General features: G+C 37.3%; 1 protein-coding gene across 1 annotated transcript; it reads left to right on the top strand.

The window, feature by feature from the left end:
- The first annotated feature begins 18989 nt into the window (after positions 1-18989).
- LOC135232563 (olfactory receptor 4K3-like) lies at positions 18990-20066 on the top strand. Its single transcript, XM_064291967.1, has one exon. It carries the CDS (start codon positions 19173-19175, stop codon positions 20064-20066), a length of 894 nt encoding a protein of 297 aa, XP_064148037.1. The 5' UTR covers positions 18990-19172.
- The last annotated feature ends 2024 nt before the right edge of the window (positions 20067-22090 follow it).

Below are 22090 nucleotides of genomic sequence, written 5' to 3'. Positions count from 1 at the left end.
TAAGGCAGACTAGGAGGAAGGACCCGGCAGACGACTTCTGAAAAGCATTAGCCAGTGAAAACCTTATGAATAGCAGCGGAACATTGCCCGAGATAGTGCTGGAAGATGAGTCCTCCAGGTTGGAGGCACTCAAAACATGATAGGAGAACAGCGGCCTCCTCAAAGCAGAGTCAACCTTAAGGACGTGGATGGAGTAAAGCTTTTGGGACCTTCATTTGCTGATGTGGCACAACTCAAAATGAGAAGAAACAGCTGCAAACATCCATTAATAATCAGAACCTGGAATGTACCCAGAATGGATCTAGGAAAACTGGAAATTGTCAAAAATGAAATGGAACACATGAACATTGATATCCTAGGCATTAGTGAGCTGAAATGGACTGGTATTGGCTTTTTTGAATCAGATAATCATATAGTCTACTATGCTGGGAATGACAACTTGAAGAGAAATGGTGTTGCATTCATTGTCAGAAAGAACGTTTCAAGATCTGTCCTGAAGTACAATGCTGTCAGTGATAGGATAATATCCATACGCCTACAAGGAAGACCAGTTAATACGACCATTATTCAAATTTACACACCAACCACTAGGGCCAAAGATGAAAAAAGAGAAGATTTTTATCAGCTGCTGCAGTCTGAAATTGATCAAACATGCAATCAAGATGCATTGATAATTACTAGCGATTGGAATGTGAAAGTTGGAAACAAAGAAGGATCAGTAGTTGGAAAATATGGCCTTGGTGATAGAAACAATGCCGGCGAATGAATGATAGAATTTTGCAAGACTAATGACTTCATTGCAAATACCTTCTTTCACCAACATAAATGGCGACTATACACATAGACCTCGCCAGATGGAACACACAGAAATCAAATTGAGTACATCTGTGGAAAGAGACGATGGAAAAGCTCAATATCATGGGTCAGAACAATGCCAGGGGCCGACCTTGGAACAGAACATCAATTGCTCATACGCAAGTTCAAGCTGAAACTGAAGAAAATCAGAGCAAGTCCACAAGAGCCAATATATGACCTTGAGTACATCCCACCTGAATTTAGAGACCATCTCAGGAATAGATTTGACACACTGAACACCAATGACTGAAGACCAGATGAGTTGTGGAATGATATCAAGGACATCATACATGAAGAAAGCAAGAGGTCATTGAAAAGACAAAAAAGAAAGAAAAGGCCAGGAAGGATGTAAAGGAGACTCTGCAACTTGCTCTTGAATGTCAAGCAGCTAAAGCAAATGGAAGAATTGATGAAGTAAAAGAACTGAGCAAAAGATTTCAAAGGACATCACAAGAAGATAAAGTATTATAATGACATGTGCAAAGAGCTGGAGATGGAAAAACAAAAGGGAAGAACACTCAAGACATTTCTCAAGCTGAAAGAACTGAAGAAAAAAATTCAAGCCTCAACTTGCAATAGTGAAGGATGCTATGGGGAAAATATTAAATGACGCAGGAAGCATCAAAATAAGATGGAAGGAATACACAGAGTCATTATACCAAAACTAATTAGTCAATGTTCAACCATTTCAAGAGGTGGCATAGGATCAGGAACCTATGGTACTGAAGGAAGAAGTCCAAGTTGCTCTGAAGGCACTGGCGAAAAATAAGGCTCCAGGAATTGATGGAATATCAATTGAGACGTTTCAACAAACGGATGCAGTGCTGGAGATGTTTGCTCATCTATGCCAAGAAATATGGAAGACAGCTTCCTGGCCAACTGACTGGAAGAGGTCTATATTTTTGCCTATTCCCAAGAAAGGTGATCCAATCAAATGTGGAAATTATAGAACAATATCATTAATACCACACGCAAGCAAAATTTTGCCAGAGATCATTCAAAAACGGCTGCAGCAGTATATCGACGGGGAACTGTCAGAAATTCAGGCTGGATTCAGAAGAAGACCTGGAACCAGGGATATCATTGCTGATGTCAGATGGATCCTGGCTGAAAGCAGAGAACACCAGAAGGATGTTTACCTGTGTTTTATTAACTACGCAAAGGCATTCGACTGTGTGGGTCATAACGAATTATGGATAACATTGAGAAGAATGGGAATTCCAGAACACTTGATTGTGTTCATGACGAACCTTCACATAGATCAAGAGGCAGTTGTTCAGAAAGAACAGGGGATACTGATTGGTTTAAAGTCAGTAAAGGTGTGCTTCCTTTCCTATGGTATCCTTTCACCATACCTATTCAATCTGTTGCTGAGCAAATAATCCGAGAAGCTGGCTATATGAAGAAGAATGGGGCATCAGGACTGAAGGAAGATTCATTAACAACCTGCGTTATGCAGGTGACCCAACCTTGCTTGCTGGAAGTGAAAAGGACTTGAAGCACTTACTAATGAAGATCAAAGACCACAGCCTTCAGTATGGATTGCGCCTCAACATAAAGAAAACGAAGATCCTCACAACTGGACCAATGAGCAACATCATGATAAACGGTGAAAAGTTTGAAGTTGTCAAGGATTTCATTTTACTTGGATCCACAATCAACAGCTATGGAAGCAGCAGTCAAGTGATCAAGAGACCCATTGCATTGGGTAAATCTGCTGCAAAGGACTTCTTTAAAGCGTTGAAGAGCAAAGATGTCACCCGAAGACTAAGGTGCACCTGACCCAAGCCATGGTATTTTCAATGGCATCATGTACATGTGAAAGCTGGGCAATGAATAAGGAAGACCGAAGAAGAATTGACGTCTTTGAATTGTGGTGTTGGCGAAGAATATTGAATATACCATGGACTGCCAAAAGAATGAACAAATCTGTCTTAGAAGAAGTACAGCCAGAATGATCCTTACAGGCAAGGATTGTGAAGCTGCGTCTTCCATACTTTGGACATGTTTTCAGGAGGGATCAGTTCCCGGAGAAGGACATCATGCTTGGCAGAGTACAGGGTCAGCAGAAAAGAGGAAGGCTCTCGACGAGGTGGATGGACACAGCGGCTGCAACAAAGAGCTCAAGCATAACAACGATTGTAAGGAAGGCGCAGGACCAGGCAGTGTTTCATTCTGTTGTGCATCAGGCCACTAGGAGTCGGAACCGGCTCGACAGCACCTAACAACAGCAACATTCAATCTGTATGCTGAGCAAACAATACGAGAAGCTGGACTATATGAAGAAGAATGGGGCATCAGTATTGAAGGAAGACTCATTAACAACCTGCGTTATGCAGATGAAACAACCTCGCTTGCTGAAAGTGAAGAGGACTTGAAGCACTTACTGATGAATATCAAAGACCACAGCCTTCTGTATGGATTGCACCTCAAAATAAAGAAAACAAAAATCCTCACAACTGGACCAAGGAGGAACATCATGATAAACGGAAAAAAAGATCGAAGTTGTCAAGGATTTCATTTTAGTTGGATCAACAATCAACAGCCATGGAAGCAGCAGTCAAGAAAGAAATCAAGAGACACATTGCATTGGGTAAATCCGCTGCAAAGGACTTCTTTAAAGTGTTGAAGACCAAAGATGTCACCTTGAAGACTTAGGTGAGCTTGACCCAAGCTATGGTATTTTCAATTGCATCATATGCATGTGAAAGCTGGACAATGAATAAGGAAGACTGAAGAAGAATTGACACCTTTGAATTGTGGTGTTGGCAAAGAATACTAAATATACCTTGGACTACCAAAAGAATGAACAAATCTGTCTCAGAAAAAGTACAACCGGAACGCTCCTTAGAAGCAAAGATGGCGAGACTGTGTCTTACCTACTTTGGACATGTTGTCAGGAGGGATCAGTCCCTGGAGAAAGACATCATGCTTGGCAGAGTACAGGGTCAGAGGAAAAGAGGAAGACCCTCAAGGAGGTAGATTGACACAGTGGCTGTAGCGGTGAGCTCAAGCATAGCAAGGACTGTGAGGATGGCTCAGGACTGGGCAGTGTTTCCTTCTGTTGTGCGTAGGATCGCTCGCTATGAGTCGGAACCGACTCAAGGGCACCTAAGAACAACAACAACATATATATTAGGTTGTTGTTGTTGATAGGTGCCCTCTAGTTTCTGACTCATAGAGACTCTATGTACGCCAGAATAAAACACTGCCCGGTTCTGAGCCATCCTCACAATCATTGCTATGTTTTAGACCACTTTTCAGCCACTGTGTCAATCCATATCTATTTTGAATGCCTTCCAACCTGAGGCACTCATCTTCCAGCACTATATCAGACAATGTTCTGCTACTATTCATAAGGTTTTCATTGGTCAGTTTTTTTCAGAAATAGATCACTAGATCCTTCATCCTAGTCTGTCTTAGTCTGGAACCTTCGCTGAAAACCTGTCCACCATGGGGGACCTTACTTGTATTTGAAATACTGGTGGCATAGCTTCCAGCATCAGAGCAACAGGCAAACCACCACACTATGACAAACCGACACACAAGTGGTGATGTATTAGATGGAACCATATGAAATTGCCCCTTCATTTGTTCAGTAGATGGTCAAATATCATCAGTTTTACAAGGTTCAATCTAATACATTAAGTTATGTTTTTCTTACACAGTTTGCTAAACTACTTTCCTTTTAGCAACCAAACATGACTGAGTCTTGTTCCATACCTGAATTGAAAATCATTGGTTTCCCACTTGCATTGTACCACCAAGCCCTCATCCAGTCCCTACACCACTGAAAACCAGTCTTTCTCATGTTTTCACGCCACACTATGCCACTCTGCACCATGTCCAGGCTCCAGCTTGGGCATGACTCTTTGCAGCTTCAGCAGGAGAGCAGCAGAAGCTGGTGGGAGAACCATGGACCCAATAGAGCCAAGGATAGCTTTGACAGCTGCCAGCCCGGCAGAAATGGGCATCCTAAGGGTTATGGACATGGAACAGGTATTGTAGTCAAAAGGAAGTCTTACAAGGATACTGCCAGAAGGCCCCACCACAAGGGCACTGGATGGGGAATTCTATAGCCAATAACTGGGAAAAAAATAGAGAAGTACTGAGCAGGCAAGAATGGGACAAGCAGTGAGGTGAGTAACAGTGGAAGTGACATTGCAAATAGCATGAATCTGGTCTTCCTCTAAAAGGACTTAACCATGCAATGTATGCATTTTAAAAGATGCATATTATGAAACACAAAAATGTACATTCAGTGGGTTCCCAACTCTAAATATGAACCAAAATATTTTAAAGACCAAAAGAAAAATGAATTAAAAAAATACTTAGTTTTTTTTCTGAGTGGTAGAAAAATGGATAATTTTGTTTTCCTTTTCTTTATTAGCCAAATGCTGAAAATTAGTTTATCAATAAATAAACTGTATTCATTTGATACAGTTCGGCAGGAGAGGAAATCATCTTGTCAACAAAAAAAAACAGAGTGTTATAGTTAATAGGAGACCCTGGTGGCGTAGTGGTTAAGGGTCATGGCCGCTAACCAGAAGGTTGTCAGTTCGAATCCACCAGGTGCTCTTTGGAAAACTCTATGGGGCAGTTCTACCCTGTCCTATAGAGTCACTATGAGTCAGAATCAACTTGACGGCAATGGCAATGGGAATGGGATAGTTAATATAAATGACAATATATTACCTCCACAAGAAGGAGATCTAGTAAAAAAAAAAAAAAGGGAAGATGTGCACACATAACTCATAATGGCAACAATGTATAAAAATGTCCAATAAAAATATTTAATTATGTTCAATTCACCAGTCATTAAGAACTTCATTATTTTCCCAATTGATAAGTAAAAGGAAAGATGAAGAGAGATAATTCCCAGAGTTTTCAAGGTTTCAATATAACGACTACTCTTATACATTTTGGGAGATATTACAAATTAACAATATTTTCTTATAATTTAAAATGTGCATATATATTTCTAGAAATACAAGCACAACAGCAAATGTTTTATTTACATATACATATGCAAATAATATGTATATTTATGTGTGTGTGTATAAACACACACATAAATATACATACACATACATACATACAAGCACATATACATGTAATAGATTATTGTCATGTCAGTCAATAAGGAAATATTAATGACATTATAGTACATCTAAGCACTCGAATGCCTGTCAAAAGGCTGGTGATTTGAACCTCCCAACAGCTCCATGGGAGAAAGATGTGTCAGTCTGCTTCCATAAAGATTTACATACAGTCTTGGAAACCCTATGGGGGCATTTCTACTCTGTCCTATAGGGTAGCTGTGAGCCAGAATTCGACTAGGTGGAAATGGTTTCAGTTTGCATACAATGGAATACAATGCAGAATTAAAATCAACTAGATATGCTATACAAATCTGGAATGATTTCCAGTTTTAGAGAAAAGCAAAAAAGTGCGTAATAAACTCAATAATATGAAACATTGTATGTGTGTGCATGTTTGAATTTAAAAATCCCCAAAAATGTACACCAAATTTTATCAATGGCGAATCCTGAAAAGTACAATTACATGTGGCTTTCTTTTTTTTTCAATTTCTTATGCCTGTAATTCTGTATTGCTTAAATGGCCTAAAAGAACCTCGTATTACATTTCACTTAAAAATTGATTTTTAAAAAATGCAAAATAAGTGGTCCAAATGAACAGTTAGGCAAATTCAGAATACAGTGATGTCAATACCACTCACATAAGTATTGAAGAATTGAAATAAAGTTTTAGAAATATGTGAACAACTGTTTTCGTATAAAAAGTCACGTGAGTCAGTTTTAGAAAATGTTTTCAGTGAGGAATTCTTCCCTGAGGTAAAACCTCATATTTGTGGGCAGTTTTTTTCCTAGTTTCTTAAAAATATCTGTTTTTTCAGTTGATTGATACAAGTAAGGAAGGAGATGACAGAAAAAGAAAGAGAAGGGAGAAGAGGGAAGGGACAGACATAAGGACAGGAAGAAAATAGGAGAGAAAAGGAACAGAAACAAGCAAGAAGAACACCGTAAAGGTTGAGAGAGAAGCAGTCAGAACAGCACACAGAGATTTCTGCCTTCAGAACACCTCAGCATGGCACATAAAGCCCTTGGGATCTGTCTACTGCCCATCTTCCTAGCCTGCCATCTTGCCTCTCCACTCATAAATTTCACTCAAAACCTCATGAACTACAGTCAATCCTTGTTCTCTCATGACTGCTTGTGTTTACCTTTTTGTTCTCCATAATGATTCCCAAACTTTTTCTTTGACTGATCATGTCCCATTCTAAAAATTCCACCTCATTCATCAAAGAAGTCTCCCTCTCTCTTTCAGTCTGGATTAAACATTCCTCCTCTATACTCACATATCACATTTGCAGCTTCTCAAGATACTTAGTTCATTACTTTGGAATTAGCAATGACTAGTTTTTTTTTTTTTTTAGTCTCTTTGCAGTTTGAATCTGCAAGGCGCTCCTTGGAAACTCTATGGGGCAGTTCTACTCTGTCCTATATGGTAGCTATGAGTCAGAATTGACTCGACGGCAGTGGGTTTTTTTTTTTTTTAAGTCTCTTTGTCTCCTCTGCTAGGTCTATGCACTTCTGGAGATCAGAGATGGCCTCTTATTCATAAATCCTGGTCCTTAGTAAGTGTTGTGAGTTTAGGAGGGATGGAGGAGTGGTTAGATGGATGCAGGCATGCATACATATATAAATAAATGGATAATTGATGGTAATGATTTCTTGGTAAAGAATGTTTTCTTCTATGTCTTGACTCTATTGAATGCTAATAGAAATGTTATAAAAATTTTCACTTTAGAACATCTGACAAGTCTGAGACAGTCCACATTAAAATCAATTTCCAAGGTCCACTTCACTAGTCCTACTGAAATGCAATGTGATCTAGACTCAGAAATTTCCATGTGAATCAAGGCGCAATCTATGCAGACGGAGCAACACATACAACCTGAAATTAAAGTTCTATATTTCCCCCTTGGAAAGGCTGGCACCTGCAGGTGTTCAATACATGCTAATTGAATTAAAAAACAGAAACTGAGATAAGAGAGAGAGGAAGGGAGAGAGCAAGAGGAAGAGAACAAAAGAGGGCAGCTGATTTTGTAATGTTCTAGTACAGGTACTACACATTACCTGTATAAGGAAAACAGCTGAGAATTGAAGCAAGCTACTGATTTAATTACATCTTCCCCACTTACCTGGCCAAAAGGATCCCAGAAACTAGTATTTTCAACTCTTACTGGATCTTTACTAGTATGTTTCACTCTTTGATAAGGGAAAGTTAGTGCTTCTCACAACTGCTCTCCTCTAAAAAAGCCTAATAGTTCTTGGTGACCACTTGATGCCTGCTGGTCATGGGAATCCTGCTTTTCAAGTCCCATGACTTTAAGTGGGGAAAAAATACTAAACATTGGGTTGTTGTTGTTGTAAAACAAAAGAAACCATTATAAAATACAACAGCAAAATATCTTGCAGGAAAATCATCATCTCCTAACATTTGCATGTTTATAAACTGAGTATCATTTAGACAAATAACAGTAAACAAGAAATAACTATTAACACACTCATTAAATAGCCATTATTTAAAATTCTTTTGGAAGTATATTAGTGAAATAGCCTAATTAACGCTGTATTGGCTTTATCTCATTTATATAATTAAGATATTCATTTAAAGAGATAGCAATATTAAATAAGCACCAGGAAAATTATATTGACAAAGGTCACTATGCTAAATGTCAGTGTGGATATTAAAATGTACTTTTTTTATATTTTGAATCTCATGGATTTAACCACCACACTGTACTGCCTTGCTTTTTTATCTTTCTGTAACAAACAGTAGGTCTCAGGTTTATTTAGCTTTAAAACCTTACAAACATTTTTTTTTTAATAAATACTAGCTCACTTCTTCTTTTGAACAAAACCATGAAGTAGAAATGAAATACTTTTCCACCTTAATAAATGCAAAAATGAGGTTGTGACTCATCTGTAGTTGGTGGCAGAACACAGACTAGAACTCACCCTCTCTGGGATTTAGTCCACTGGCCTTCTTATTGGGAGACTAGCTTCAAACATACTGAATGCCTGCAGTGCTTCTCAGAAAAGCAATATACACACACAGAAGAACAAACCCCACACATCCTTAGTCACAATCATCTAACACTATTATAAGAACTCCCTTTCGACATATTGTACTAGTAAATTGATTAAATTTCTATCAAGTTCTACATAAGACCTTGCATATCTGACCAAACTAGTTTGTAAACATCTTCAATTTTTTCATTTTTGGCATTAGTGGTTGGAGAGTAAATCTAATAATCATATTAACTGGTCTTTCTTGTAGACGTATGAATATTATTCTATCACTAACATCAACATACTACTGGAAAAATCTTAAAATAGTCTTTTTGATGATGAATGCAGCACTGTTCCTCTTCAATTTATTCCTCCTGGTGTAGTTTTTTTTGGTGTAGTAGACCCTATGATTGTCTGATCAAAATGGCCAATACCAGTCCATTTTGGATCACTAGTGCCTAGGATATTGATCTTCAAGAATTCCATTTCATTTTTGAAAATTTCCAATTTTCTTTGATTCATACTTTGTACATTCCACGTTCCAATTGCTAATGAATGTTTGTAGCTATTACTTCTCATTATGACCCATGTCACATAAGCAAATGAAGGTAACAAAAGCTTTATTCCAATCAATTTCATTTCACTCTACTTTAAGGAGGTAGCTCTTTCCTAGTCCTATTCTGAGTGCCTTCCAACCTGAGAGGCTTATCTCCCAGCACTATATCAGACAGTGTTCTGCTACTAATAATAAGATCTTTACTGGATAATTTTCTTCAGAAGTAAACTGCCAGGTCCTTCTTCCTAGTCCACTTTACTCTGGAAGCTCTGCTGAAACCTGTCCACCATGGGTGGCCTTGCTGGTATTTGAAATACCAGTGGCATAGCTTCCAGTATCACAGCAATTCACAAACCACCACAGTATGACAAACTTACAGACTGATAGGTCTTGAAATATACAGCTTTCACTATTTATTAAATCTCAATATAAACAAAAATCCTCACAACTGGACTAATAAGCAACATCATGATAAATGGGGAAAATATTGAAGTTGTCAAGGATTTCATTCTACTCGGATTAACAATCAACACCCATGGAAGTAGCAGTCAAGAAATCAAATGACATATTGCATTAGGCAAATCTAATGCAAAAGATCTCTTAAAATCTTTAAAAGCACAGATGTCACTTTGATGACTGACATTCACCTGATCAAAGTCACAGTATTTTCAATCGTCGCATATGCATGTAAAAGCTGGACAATGCAAAAAAAGGAAGACCAAAAAAGAATCGACACATTTGAATTATGGTGTTTGCAAAGAATATTGAATATATCGTTAACTTCAAGAAGAATGAACAGATTTATCTTGGAGGAAGTACAGCCAGAATGCTCATTAGATGCAAGGAAAGGAGATTTCATCTGGCTTACGTTAGACATGTTATCAGGAGGGACCAATCCCTGCAGAAGGACACTGCTCTTGGTGAAGTATACAGTTAGTGCAAAAAGAGGAACCCTCTGCATAAGAAGGACTGACACAGTTACTGCTACAATGGCCTCAGACATACCCACTATTGTGAGGATGGCTCAGAGCTGGGCAATGTTTTCTTCTGTTATTTATAAGGTCTCTATGAGTCGTAACTGACTCGACAGCACCTAACAACACATAAGATCTAACCTGGAGAGCTTAAAATGAATGAATATTTGGTCTGTTAGTTATATTATTTTAATCAAAGACAAAAGGAAATCTAGACCAAGTATAATTTTGAAAAAAAATGTGCTAAACCAAACCATATGACTGAAAGCTTAATTCATAATGGAGTATAATATTCCTTCATTTCTCTTTGAAATTTGACTGAACCTACCAGACTCTTTGACCAAGCTATTAAAATAGCATTGAATGGAACTGAAGGATTAACATTTCATTTTGGCTGAAATGATGGTCATTTTGCAATAGGAAAATCATGGGAAGCATTCAAGCAAAATCAAATAATTATTTGATAGACTTGCTATAGGTTTGCAATGTCCATTATTTACAATGAAACAAATTTTTCTTTAGCAGCCTAATTCAGAGTGTATGTCAGAGGGTAAAAGAGTAGTTTAGAAAGTATTACACAGCCGTTGATCTACAAAATGTCTTCTAAAACAAACTGATTTTAATATAATTTTATACCAGAGTTAATTTAATTAGCAGACATATAATGTGTTCATTAAAATTTTTTTTTTTAAAAAGCAGGAAAGTGTAACAGCTAATCAATATGTCCACCTCTTTGGTGGCATTAAATTGACCGTTGGATTGAAGAAATTGATACCGGAATGTGAAAGCAGCTCTGAACCTAACGATGACGGGCGCCTACTCATTTAGGAGTATCAGACCTCAAGAGAGTGCATAAGATCAAACAGGAATAAGAATTCTATGGAGTAATGGGGAAGCTGGGTTTACACTTCAGTCATTGTTTTTTGAGTTCCCCTGCTTCCATTATTTTCATTACTGTGAGTGTAAGTTTCATCTGAACAATAAAGAAAATTGTATTTTTTCATATGGGATTCACAGACTTTGAAAAATCACTTCATTGAAAAGACTAACCTCTAGGAAAGCCAAACCTGAGCTTTCAAGATTTCAGGAGTTGAAAATTCTTTTTTAGTAGATTGAGAAAAAAAATTAAATTCCTATTGTAAAAGTTTCTTTGTATGATTATTATTTCCAAAATCTTAAAATTGAGATATAAACATGTTACTTGGAACCACTTTTGGTTTTGTTTCTTTCTTTTGTTTATATTCAAAGGTAAATTTATTCATGATAAAATAACCTTAAAAATATAAAATAGCATAAAGTGCAAATTAAAGCTCTCCTTTCTCCTACCAGCTCCTCTCCCAAGTAACCACTGTTAAATACTTTCTTCAAAAAATGCTCTTTATGTCTGGGGTCTTAAAAGCCTGTGAGCAGGCATCCAGGATGCTCAACTGGTCTCACCCTTTCCGGAGCAAGGAAGGATGAAGAAAACTAAAGATACGATGGAAAGAATAGTCCAAAGGACTAATGGACCACATCTACCGGCTTCCACCAGACTGAGTCCAGTAGAACTAGGTGGTGCCCAGCTACCACCACTGACTGCTCTGACAGGGATCACAATAGAGTGTCCCGGACAGAGCTAGAGAAAAATGTAGAACAAAATTCTAACTCAAAAAGAAAGACCAGACTTGCTGGCCTGACAAAGACTGGAGAAACCCTGAGAGTCTGGCCCCTGGACACCCTGTCAGCTCAGTAATGAAGTCGCTCCTGAAGTTCACCCTTCAGCCGAAGATTGGACAGGCCCATAAAACAAAATGAGACTAAAGGGGCACACAAGCCCAGGGGCATGGACTAGAAGGCAGGAGTGACAGGAAAGCTGGTAATAGGGAATGCAAGGTTGAAAAGGGAGAGTGTTGACATGTTATGGGTTTGTTAACCAGTGTCATAAAATAATATGTGTACTAACTGTTTAATGAGAAACTAGTTCTATAAACCTTCATTTAAAGTACAATAAAAAAGTCATAAATAAATAAATGCTCTTACTACCCTTTTTAATACAAATTGGCTCACACTAAATATATTACAAAATATATTTTTACTCTCTCACCTAACATACTTTGTGTGTTTAGCAGTTTTCCTAATGCTTAGAAGAAAAGGAGACAAACAGAAAAAAACCATCCTACAGAGACACTATATTCACAGCCGCCCTTACTTGATGAGTTATGTGGAGTTGAGCTGAGGGTATGTGGCTCTGCCCCCTCCATACTTAAGGTTATTTTAGTGTAATAGACTTATTTAAATATGTCTGTATTCTTCTACATTGTTCACCATAGTCATACACTCCTACACAAAAATCCGTTGCCCTCAAACGATTCTGACTGATAGCAAAATTGTGTATTACAGAATAAACTGTTCTATAGGGTCCTCTTAGCTGCAGTCTTTATGGGCGATTCCTGGGTGGCACAAATGGTTAAGCACTGGAACCCAGTAACCCAGTGCTGTCGAGTCGATTCCGACTCATAGCGACCCTACAGGACTACTAACCAAGAGATTGGCAGCTCAAACCCATTGGGAAGACACATCTGGTGACCTACTCCTGAGAGGTCACAGCCTTGAAAACCCTGTGGAACAGTTCTACTCTGCACACATGGAGTCACCAGGAGTCAGAATCTGCAAATGACAACTAACAACACCACCACTAATCTTTATGATATCCACTCTTGAAGAGTCAAGGGTACAGTTTAAAACAAATTCTCTACTTAATAACAAAAAAGAAGGTATGTTTTCAGTAAATTTTCTCTTAATTTCTCTTCATGTATCTAAAAGTAGTTATTATAGTGAATGAAAAATATTCAAGCAAATCTACCTTTTATTTTAAATACACTGGAATTTAAAATATCCGTCCATGTACTATCCTTGCAAAAACCAGCAAACCCAGTGCCATCGAGCTGAAAACCAACAAGACCCCTCTAAATATATACACAATTACATGGAAAGGAAACTGTAACATTACATACCCAAATGTGAATAAATGCTATTATGCCTGGTTAAAAAAAGTAAGCATAAAAAAAAGAGAAGGTTAATTGACACAGACTTTCATATTTCTTTCTCAAACCTCTAAAGTATTGCAATCTTGAACAATAAAAACGAATTTATATGGTACACTGTAAATGAAAATAAAAGTAGATTTTCATATTGCTTTGTTATTTAGAAAAATGTGAATAAATTTATTTTTTACTTGTTAATACTAGAACATTGCTGGAGATTTTTGAGACCTTAAAAAGCTTCCCTATTCTCAATTAAAACTCCCCAAAAAACAGCAGTTCCAGGTTGGCTGTTTGGTGATTGGCATGATAGGTGTGCATCCATGACTAGCTTATCCCCCACTGCTGGCTGCCCACTGCCCACTCACAAGAGTCACATATCTGATTTCGGCAAGGATGGCAAATGACAGCTTACTTCTCAAATGATGTTTGTCTTGAAAACTATTAAACAGAGAAATATTTAAAACTGTACTTAACATCCATCATTAGAACCTTAATCATTGAATTGATCAGGTCTCACTGTCTCTGACTTTGACAAGAGGCGTGCTATCAGGCAATGTTCTCAATTATGGCAAATTTGGGAACTAAGAGGTCCCCAAGAAACATGATCTGGGTAGTTTGAAAATTCCACCCCAGAGGCTACTCTCTGCAGTGAATATATGACTCACTGACAAGGACAGTGGTCACAGCAGAAAATGGATTATTTGTTTTGCTTCAGTATGAATTTATTTCAGGCTCTAGTTACAATATGGACTAAGCTTTATCCACAGAAAACAATCTGGTCAGATATGATGTCTCTCTGGTAAGATATAGTCTATACTCGATGAGTGCCTTAACTACTCCCTTATTCCCTTTTCTCTATCACATTTCAAATAATTTCACAAGGTTTTGATACAATTTTTCTATGCATACTCATAGAGATTGTTTGGAAGTGCTACAAAGCTTCCAGAAATGTTAAGAGTTTCTCTTCCAGCTACATTCTGTGACTTCTGGACTGCCTACTACACCAAGAGGAATGGCTTCCACAGATTCTCACAGCTCCTTAGATGCTGAGGATGAAGAAGGCCTGATCTCATAGATTCATAATCATGAAGGACCATTGCCTTCCAAAATTAAAGGACAGCTCCAGGCACAGGGATGCAACCGTAATTAACAATAACTTCCAAGTAGGGGGAAAAAAATGGTTGTTAATAATTAGGTCAGGAAGAAACCGCATAGAAAATATGGAGGGAAATCTCTCAAAAGTTGCAGCATTTGCTATATTGCCACAGAAATGAAATATGTTCTTGGAGCTGAGCAGAAGTAAGGCAGAAGGGTCCATGGAAGAACTGGAGTCACTGAACAGTGTGTGTGCACCCTAGTCAGGCAGCATTCAATTCAGAGACTTTAACATGTTACTCTGAGATTCAGCCTCACAATAACAAAATCCAGTTAATGGGGTTATTGTGAAGAACAAGTTAGATACTGCAAGTTGAAATTACTGGCACTTGAGAAGTATTCAGAGAAAGAGACTGCTTGTCACACAATTCTGAAAAAAAAAAAAAGAAATGGTCTCAAATCAATAGCCTAAACTCCTACCTTAAAAAACCGGAAAAAAGAAGAGCACACTAAACTCAAAACGAGCAGAAGGCAGGAAACAAAGATTACACCAGAAATGAGTGAAACAGAGAATAGAAAAACAACAGAGAAAATCAGTAAAACCAAAAGCTGATTCTTTGGAAAGGTCAACAAAATCAACAAACATTTAGCTAGTTACACAAAAATAAAAATAAAATAAAACAGAGAGAAAAGATTCAAATGACTAGAATCAGAGATGAAAAAGAGGATATTGCTACCCACCTTACATAAACAGAAAGGGTTATTTATAAGGGGAGACTATGATTTGTTTTTTCCTAAACTTTAATCTTCTTTGGTCAGTTCTACTTTGAGTCATTGAGTTTACAAATATACCCTCTTGGAATCTGGAGATTTACATTTTCAACCTGGGATATGCTTGCAAATTAATTTTGACAGTTTTAATATGGTTTAATGGTTAAGAGCTATGGCAGCTAACCAAAAAGTCAGCAGTTCAAATCCACCAGGCACTCCTGGGAAGCCATATGGGGCAGTTCTACTCTACTCTATAGGGTCACTATGAGCTGGACTCAGCTCGATGGCAACGGGTTTGGTTTTGGTTTACTATGAATTATTGTAGTAATAACAATTTGTCTCTTGTAATTCAAAGTTTTAGGTAAGACATGAGGTGAGGAAGTAGGCAAAGGATTTACTTCTTTGCTATAATCCACCTTACCCATGCTCTGTTTCTTTTAACCCTGAGGTGGTTAGGGCACACAAAAGAAAATATTCAATAAGTTCTTATTGACTTAACTAGAGAAAAAAGCCCACCTGCATGTGGTATTTGTTCATTCAGTTCTTATTTTCAGCCCTGGAAATTTGATAGCACTGCTGAATTTGGGGAAAAAAAAAAATCAAGAACATCTTCAATTGTATACAATATTTGGAGTAACCCAAACTCAATTAGACGAAAATTTGAAATACCAAAAGCAACAATAATGATTATTTCCAGGTGCAGAGAACTTGTTTGGTGTAGCTACTAGTTATTCATTTTCTTATGTCAATTACCATTCATAAGACATTTATTCTTAAAAAAAAAAAAAAAAAACCCAGTGTTATTGAGTCAATTCCGACTTACAGCGACCCTATAGGACAGAGTAGAACTGCCTCATAGAGTTTCCAAGGAGCGCCTGGCAGATTCGAACTGCCGACCCTTTGGTTAGCAGCCGTAGCACTTAACCACTATGCCACCAGCATAGAGTTTTATTATTTCTTCATGATTCATTGAAAGCATATTCCTTCTCAATCAAACCAAAGTTTTCTCTAAGCCAGCATTCTTTCCAGAAAGTTAACTCTAGTAGGCTCTCTACTTATCAGCTATGTTGTACTGGGCTTTTGACCTTTCACTCATTTTTTTTTTTTTATCAGTTGTAAAATTAGTTATCATGAGTATGAAATAGTGATTGAAAGTATTTAGCATAGTACTGGGCTATATAGAAAAATTAAAAAAAAAAACTGATTCCCAACTTTAATAGAGGGCTAAGAACTTTAATCATCAGGAAATAAAAATACTGCTGGAGATAATCGTACCACTGTGTCAAAGTCCTGTGATCCAGAAATTGGAAAAAGCAAACAAAAAAAAAAAAAAGACACCTAGGAAAAGAAAAAAAGAGGAGAGCAAGAAGGAAAAGAATAAAAACCTGTTGTCTAGATTGAGACAATTTTTAGATTTTTAAAAGATTTTGTTTAAATAGCAAAAATCAGAAGACTAGAGACAAAGTTCATGTTTTTTTCTAATATGTCCATAAGAGATCTAGTTTGTATATGTCATTTATTCTGGTATGTCAAAAGAAAGTCTTCTTCCAGTGCTTGTTGGGGGAAACAATATATGTCAACAATCAGGGCGTCTCAGGCTGAGGTAAATGAGACTGAGTGCAAATAGCTTCCAATGAAGATGCTGCAAATGCCAATTTTGAAAATGTGTACTCAGATTCTGGTGTCCCAAGGACCTTCTCATTTGTAACACAAAATTCTTTTTCTCAATTACTTGATAGATAGCCCCTTTCCAGAATTCACCAGAAACTGATTCATTTTAGCCCATGCAGAGATTTCCAAATTTTAATTCCTTTGAAGCCATGTATCTTGCTTTAAATCAGAAATTTAACATCCGATCATGTATTCTTTGGCCCTAGGCCCTGGTTGAGCAGTGGTTAAGCACTTTCCTGTTAACTGAAAGGCTGGCAGTTCAAACTCACTAGCTGCCTAGGACAAAAGACCTGGCAATCTGGCCACATAAAGATCTAAGACTAGGAAACCCTATAGGCAGTTCTAGTCTGTTCTATAGGGTCACTGTGAGTCTGAATTGACTCAATGGCAAACAACAACAATGTACGTCTGGCAAAAAAAGATTCTAAACACATTTTAGAAAGCTCTGTACAAAATGTAAATGTCAGGATTCCCTAAGCCTGCAGTACAACCTCAGACTTTTTGAGTAAATTTTCAAAAGTTAATTAAGCACTAAGTCTTATGATCAGAGAACTTCTCTTCATAGTGGCTCATGACTTATTCTTACTTCATGCCTGTAACATTCTTTCACTGGCTGTTAGCTACTTTGTCCTTCATTAGTTTACCTGTCTTCTGTATTTAGTTAATTATGTTTGTTGGTGAAAAAAATTCTGTGATTTTGCCAAGACCAGTGTTAATGTGTCCATTCTTTGCTAATTTATTCATTTATTTAGTAATTAATGAAACATCATTGTTGCATGTTTCACAACCCCTAAAATGAGCTTAGACAATGTGCTACATATCATTCCAACATTTCAAATTTATATATAGGAACTGTTTTCTACCTGAAAAAAAAAACTGTTTTCTACCTGAGAGCTGTAAATTATAAAATGTCCTTTTTGGAAAAAAAAAAAAAAAATTAGTGCAGCTCATGCCCACAATATTGAATTGATCACAATTTTTGTTCATAAAGTACCCTCTCATCACTTCTTCTTGTCCTTTGTGTGGTTACTTATTCATTGATTTTTTTTTCTTTCAATAATAAAGCTACACCTATGAAAAAGTGACCAAGTACAATAACAAAACAATTGATGATAACATATGCCTGCTTAAGTGCTTATCATTATTTTAGCCTTAGCCTCCCCTTTTCTGGGATTACCTATATCCTGCATCTTGTCTTTTTCATTCCCCACACAGATTTTGGAAACCCTGGTAGCGTAGTGGTTAACTGCTACAGCTGTTAGCCAAGAGGCTGGCAGTTGAAATCCACCAGGCGCTCCTTGGAAACTCTATGGGGCAGTTCTACTCCGTCCTATAGGGTCACTATGACTCGGAATCGACTCAGTGGCAGTGGGTTTGGTGTTTTTGTTTACATAGTTTTTATCATTTATACAAAATATATGGTTATTTTTTGACTGCCCTTCATTTTACAAAAAGTTATTTTGAGTGAATTCATTTTGGACTTCTTTACTTTCCTTTATTATCATATTCATCTGTATCATTTGATGTAGCTGTGTATCATTTGTTGTGATCCTGAATAATATAGTAGTAGTAGTAGTTTTTTTTTTTAGTAGTATTAATATACCAAAGCTGATTCATAATTCATTTGTACCTTGTCTTATCAGTAGACATGCAGTTTAATTTCTCTTCAGGTTCATATATAAAAGTTCACCTTGACTATGTATATAAGGTGGAATTGTTGGGTAATAGGATGTGTAAAAAATGTTGAACTTTACAAGATAAGGTCAGACTGCTTTTCAAAGTGATTATACCAGAATACGCTTCTATCAGCAATGTATAAGAAATCCTCTGGATTCATAGACTGTTTACTCAGAAAATCAAATTTCATGTCTGTATTTTCAGATGAAGGTCCTAGGTTGTGCAAACACCTTGCACTCAACTGCTAACATAAAAGTTGATTGTTTAAACCCACCACCAGTGGTCCACAGGAGAAAAGGTCTGGCAATTGCTTCCCTAAAGCTTATAGCCAAAAAAAAAAAAACCCTGTGGGGCAATTCTACTCTGTCACATATGGGACTGCCGTGAATAAGAATCAACTCAACGGTAACTGACTAAAATCTTCAGATAACTTTAAAACAAACTGGACTAAATGGAAGCAGTAAACCAGTCCACAGTGTCTGAATTTATTATTCTTGGACTTTGTGATTCACCGGAGCTCCAGACCTTTCTCCTAGTGATATTTTCTTCACTTTATTTGATCACTATTTTAGGCAACATCTTCATTGTGCCCTTAATCATTGTTGACCTCCATCTTCACTCCCCCATGTACTTTCTCTTGGCCAATCTCTCTTTCATTGACTTCTGCCTTTCCTCAGTCACTACACCTAAATTGATCACAGACTTTCTCAAGGAAAAAAAGACCATCTCCTTTGGAGGCTGCATGTGCCAGATTTTCTTTGGACATTTATTTGGAGGTGGTGAGATGGTGCTGCGTGTGTCGATGGCCTATGACCGTTATGTGGCCATCTGCAAGCCACTCCATTACTCCAGCATCATGAACAGACAAATGTGCGTTGGGTTAGTGATCACATCATGGATCATTGGCTTTGTGCATTCAATAAGCCAGCTAGCTATGATCACAAAGCTGCCTTTCTGTGGACCTAGGGAATTGGACAGCTTTTTCTGTGATATTCCTTTGGTGATGAAACTAGCCTGTATGGACACCTATACTCTGGAAATGTTGGTAAATGCTGAGAGTGGAGTACTGGCGACCATCTGCTTCATCCTGTTGCTGATCTCCTACTCTTATATTCTGTTTACTGTGTGCCTTTTCTCTAAAGATGGGGCATCCAAGGCTCTCTCCACCTGCACTGCCCACATCACTGTGGTGGTGTTATTTTTTGGGCCCTGCATCTTTATCTATCTGTGGCCACTCAACATCACATGGGTGGACAAGTTTCTTGCTGTATTTTATGCAGTTATCACACCTCTCCTGAATCCAGCTATTTATACTCTAAGAAACAAAGAGATTAAAATGTCATGAAGAGACTACAATATTAGCATACGGTATTCAGTGGGTATTTCAGGGTCTCATACTATCAGAACGTTTACTGTAAGCTCCATAAATTAGTCACACCTGTCCTGTTAACTCTGAACTAGGAAGCATTCCCCAACTCACATATGGAAGACATGTGTATATCCAAATGTATGGTTTGTGTCAATTCTATTCCATTCCACTATCAATTATTGATGATTGAATGCAAAATGATTTCCTGTCTAGGAAATTTAACGAGTCTTTACAATTAAGATTTTGGCTGTGCTCGAAAGTGATTTGAAATAAATAACAATATTCATGATACCTCTGCTAATGCAACCACCACATCTTGAAATATTTATTATGCTAAGGATTTCTCTGAGTCAAGCATATCACACACAGCTTCTCTTTTATATTTTTAATAAGCCAGAGAAGTGGACATTGCTATTTTACTTTTATAAATGGATGAACTTGTCTTCCAATTAGTTAGCATACTAGCTGACTTGTCTACAGAGACAGTTGTAAATTGTTAAGCATTCTTCACCATATTCAGAAAAAAAAAAAAAGAATGATAATCATAATCTGGAGAGAAAGTTGTTACCCACAGCTTTGTGCTTGGTCATTTGTGAAATAGTATGATTTTCTTCAGAAGTCAAACATTAAAAACAAAGATAGAAGTATTAACAACTTTGGGCAATTTCCTTCTCTTTCTAATAGTAAATGCATAAGTAATTTCATTACAAAAGACAAAAGGACAAGAGTGTTATGAAGTTAAGGCAAGAAAGCCTAATCCTAAAGGAACAAACTGCCCATTAATTCACTGCTGTGCTCAGATACACTGCCAGCACTAAATTATGTGAAAAGGTTTTTTTTTTCCTTTACTACACATAACAAAATGTTCTCCTTTTTAGGAATTTATCCTACTCTATGTCTCAAAGGAGTCCCTGGGTGATATAAACGGTTAAGCACTTGGCTACTAACCAAAAGGTTGGTGGTTCAAATCCTCCCAGAGACATCTCAATAAAGTGCTGGTGATTTACTTCCAAAAGATCACAGCCATTGAAAACCTTTTGGAGGGCAGCTCTACCCTGACACACGTGGGGTTGCCATGAGTCAGAATAAAATCAACAACAACTTTGTTTTTTCTCTTATGCTGCAAAAAAGTATACAAAAATTCCTTATCTTAAACCTATAGAACCAGATGTGATTAAAACTTCACATTTTAAAAAAGGTAACAGGGTCCTGTATATTTTGTGACACTTCCAATAGTCTGAGGCATAAGCCCTTAATTAAAATTATTACTATTCCTGTAGTAAAATATATAAATAGTACACTTGAATGCAATAAATAATCATGAATAGCTTCCCATCAGTTCAGGTCAGTTTAGGTTGCGCAACCATATTAAACTACAAATAAAATATTTTATTTTTCAGGGCTGTTTGAATTTCAAAACTATGGAAAGATATAATATTAAATTAAACATGCATTAGAGCATGTGAAGAAACATGTTTCAATTTTAGAATGTAGGTGGTGGTAGGCCTACCACAGCTGGGGCCAGGATATGCTCTCTGCCCCATGTGGACCTTGGGATGTTAAGTGGCCTGCACAGTCCAACGGGAATCTGTTCTCTGGGCCACACATAAAGAAGTGTTGAATACAGTGAAAGTACTACATCTTTGCAATATCTGAACTTCTGTTACTTCCATAAACCCAAGACAGCTACTACTTTCTAGAATTAGGATTCTAATACTTACTCTATCAAAAAAGAAAGTTATTGTCTTTAGGACACTAATGAAACAATAAATCTATCCATTGTGAACAAATAAGTATGAGGGTTCCAAGTGAGCTCAGGTAGGAAAAGTCTGAGCAAAAATTGAGGGCATCAGCTCATCATATATTCACACCCATCACACTCATCACAAGTAAAGTTGTACATCGCAAGATACGGAATTTGTAGTCTGCAGGTAATCTAGGTCAGTGGTTCTCAGATATTTTAGCTTCAGGAAAACCTTACACTCTTAGAAATGATTGAG

Source organism: Loxodonta africana, chromosome 10, assembly GCF_030014295.1.
Source record: "Loxodonta africana isolate mLoxAfr1 chromosome 10, mLoxAfr1.hap2, whole genome shotgun sequence".
Lineage (NCBI taxonomy): Eukaryota > Metazoa > Chordata > Mammalia > Proboscidea > Elephantidae > Loxodonta > Loxodonta africana.
This window is presented reverse-complemented; position numbering and strand designations above follow the sequence as displayed.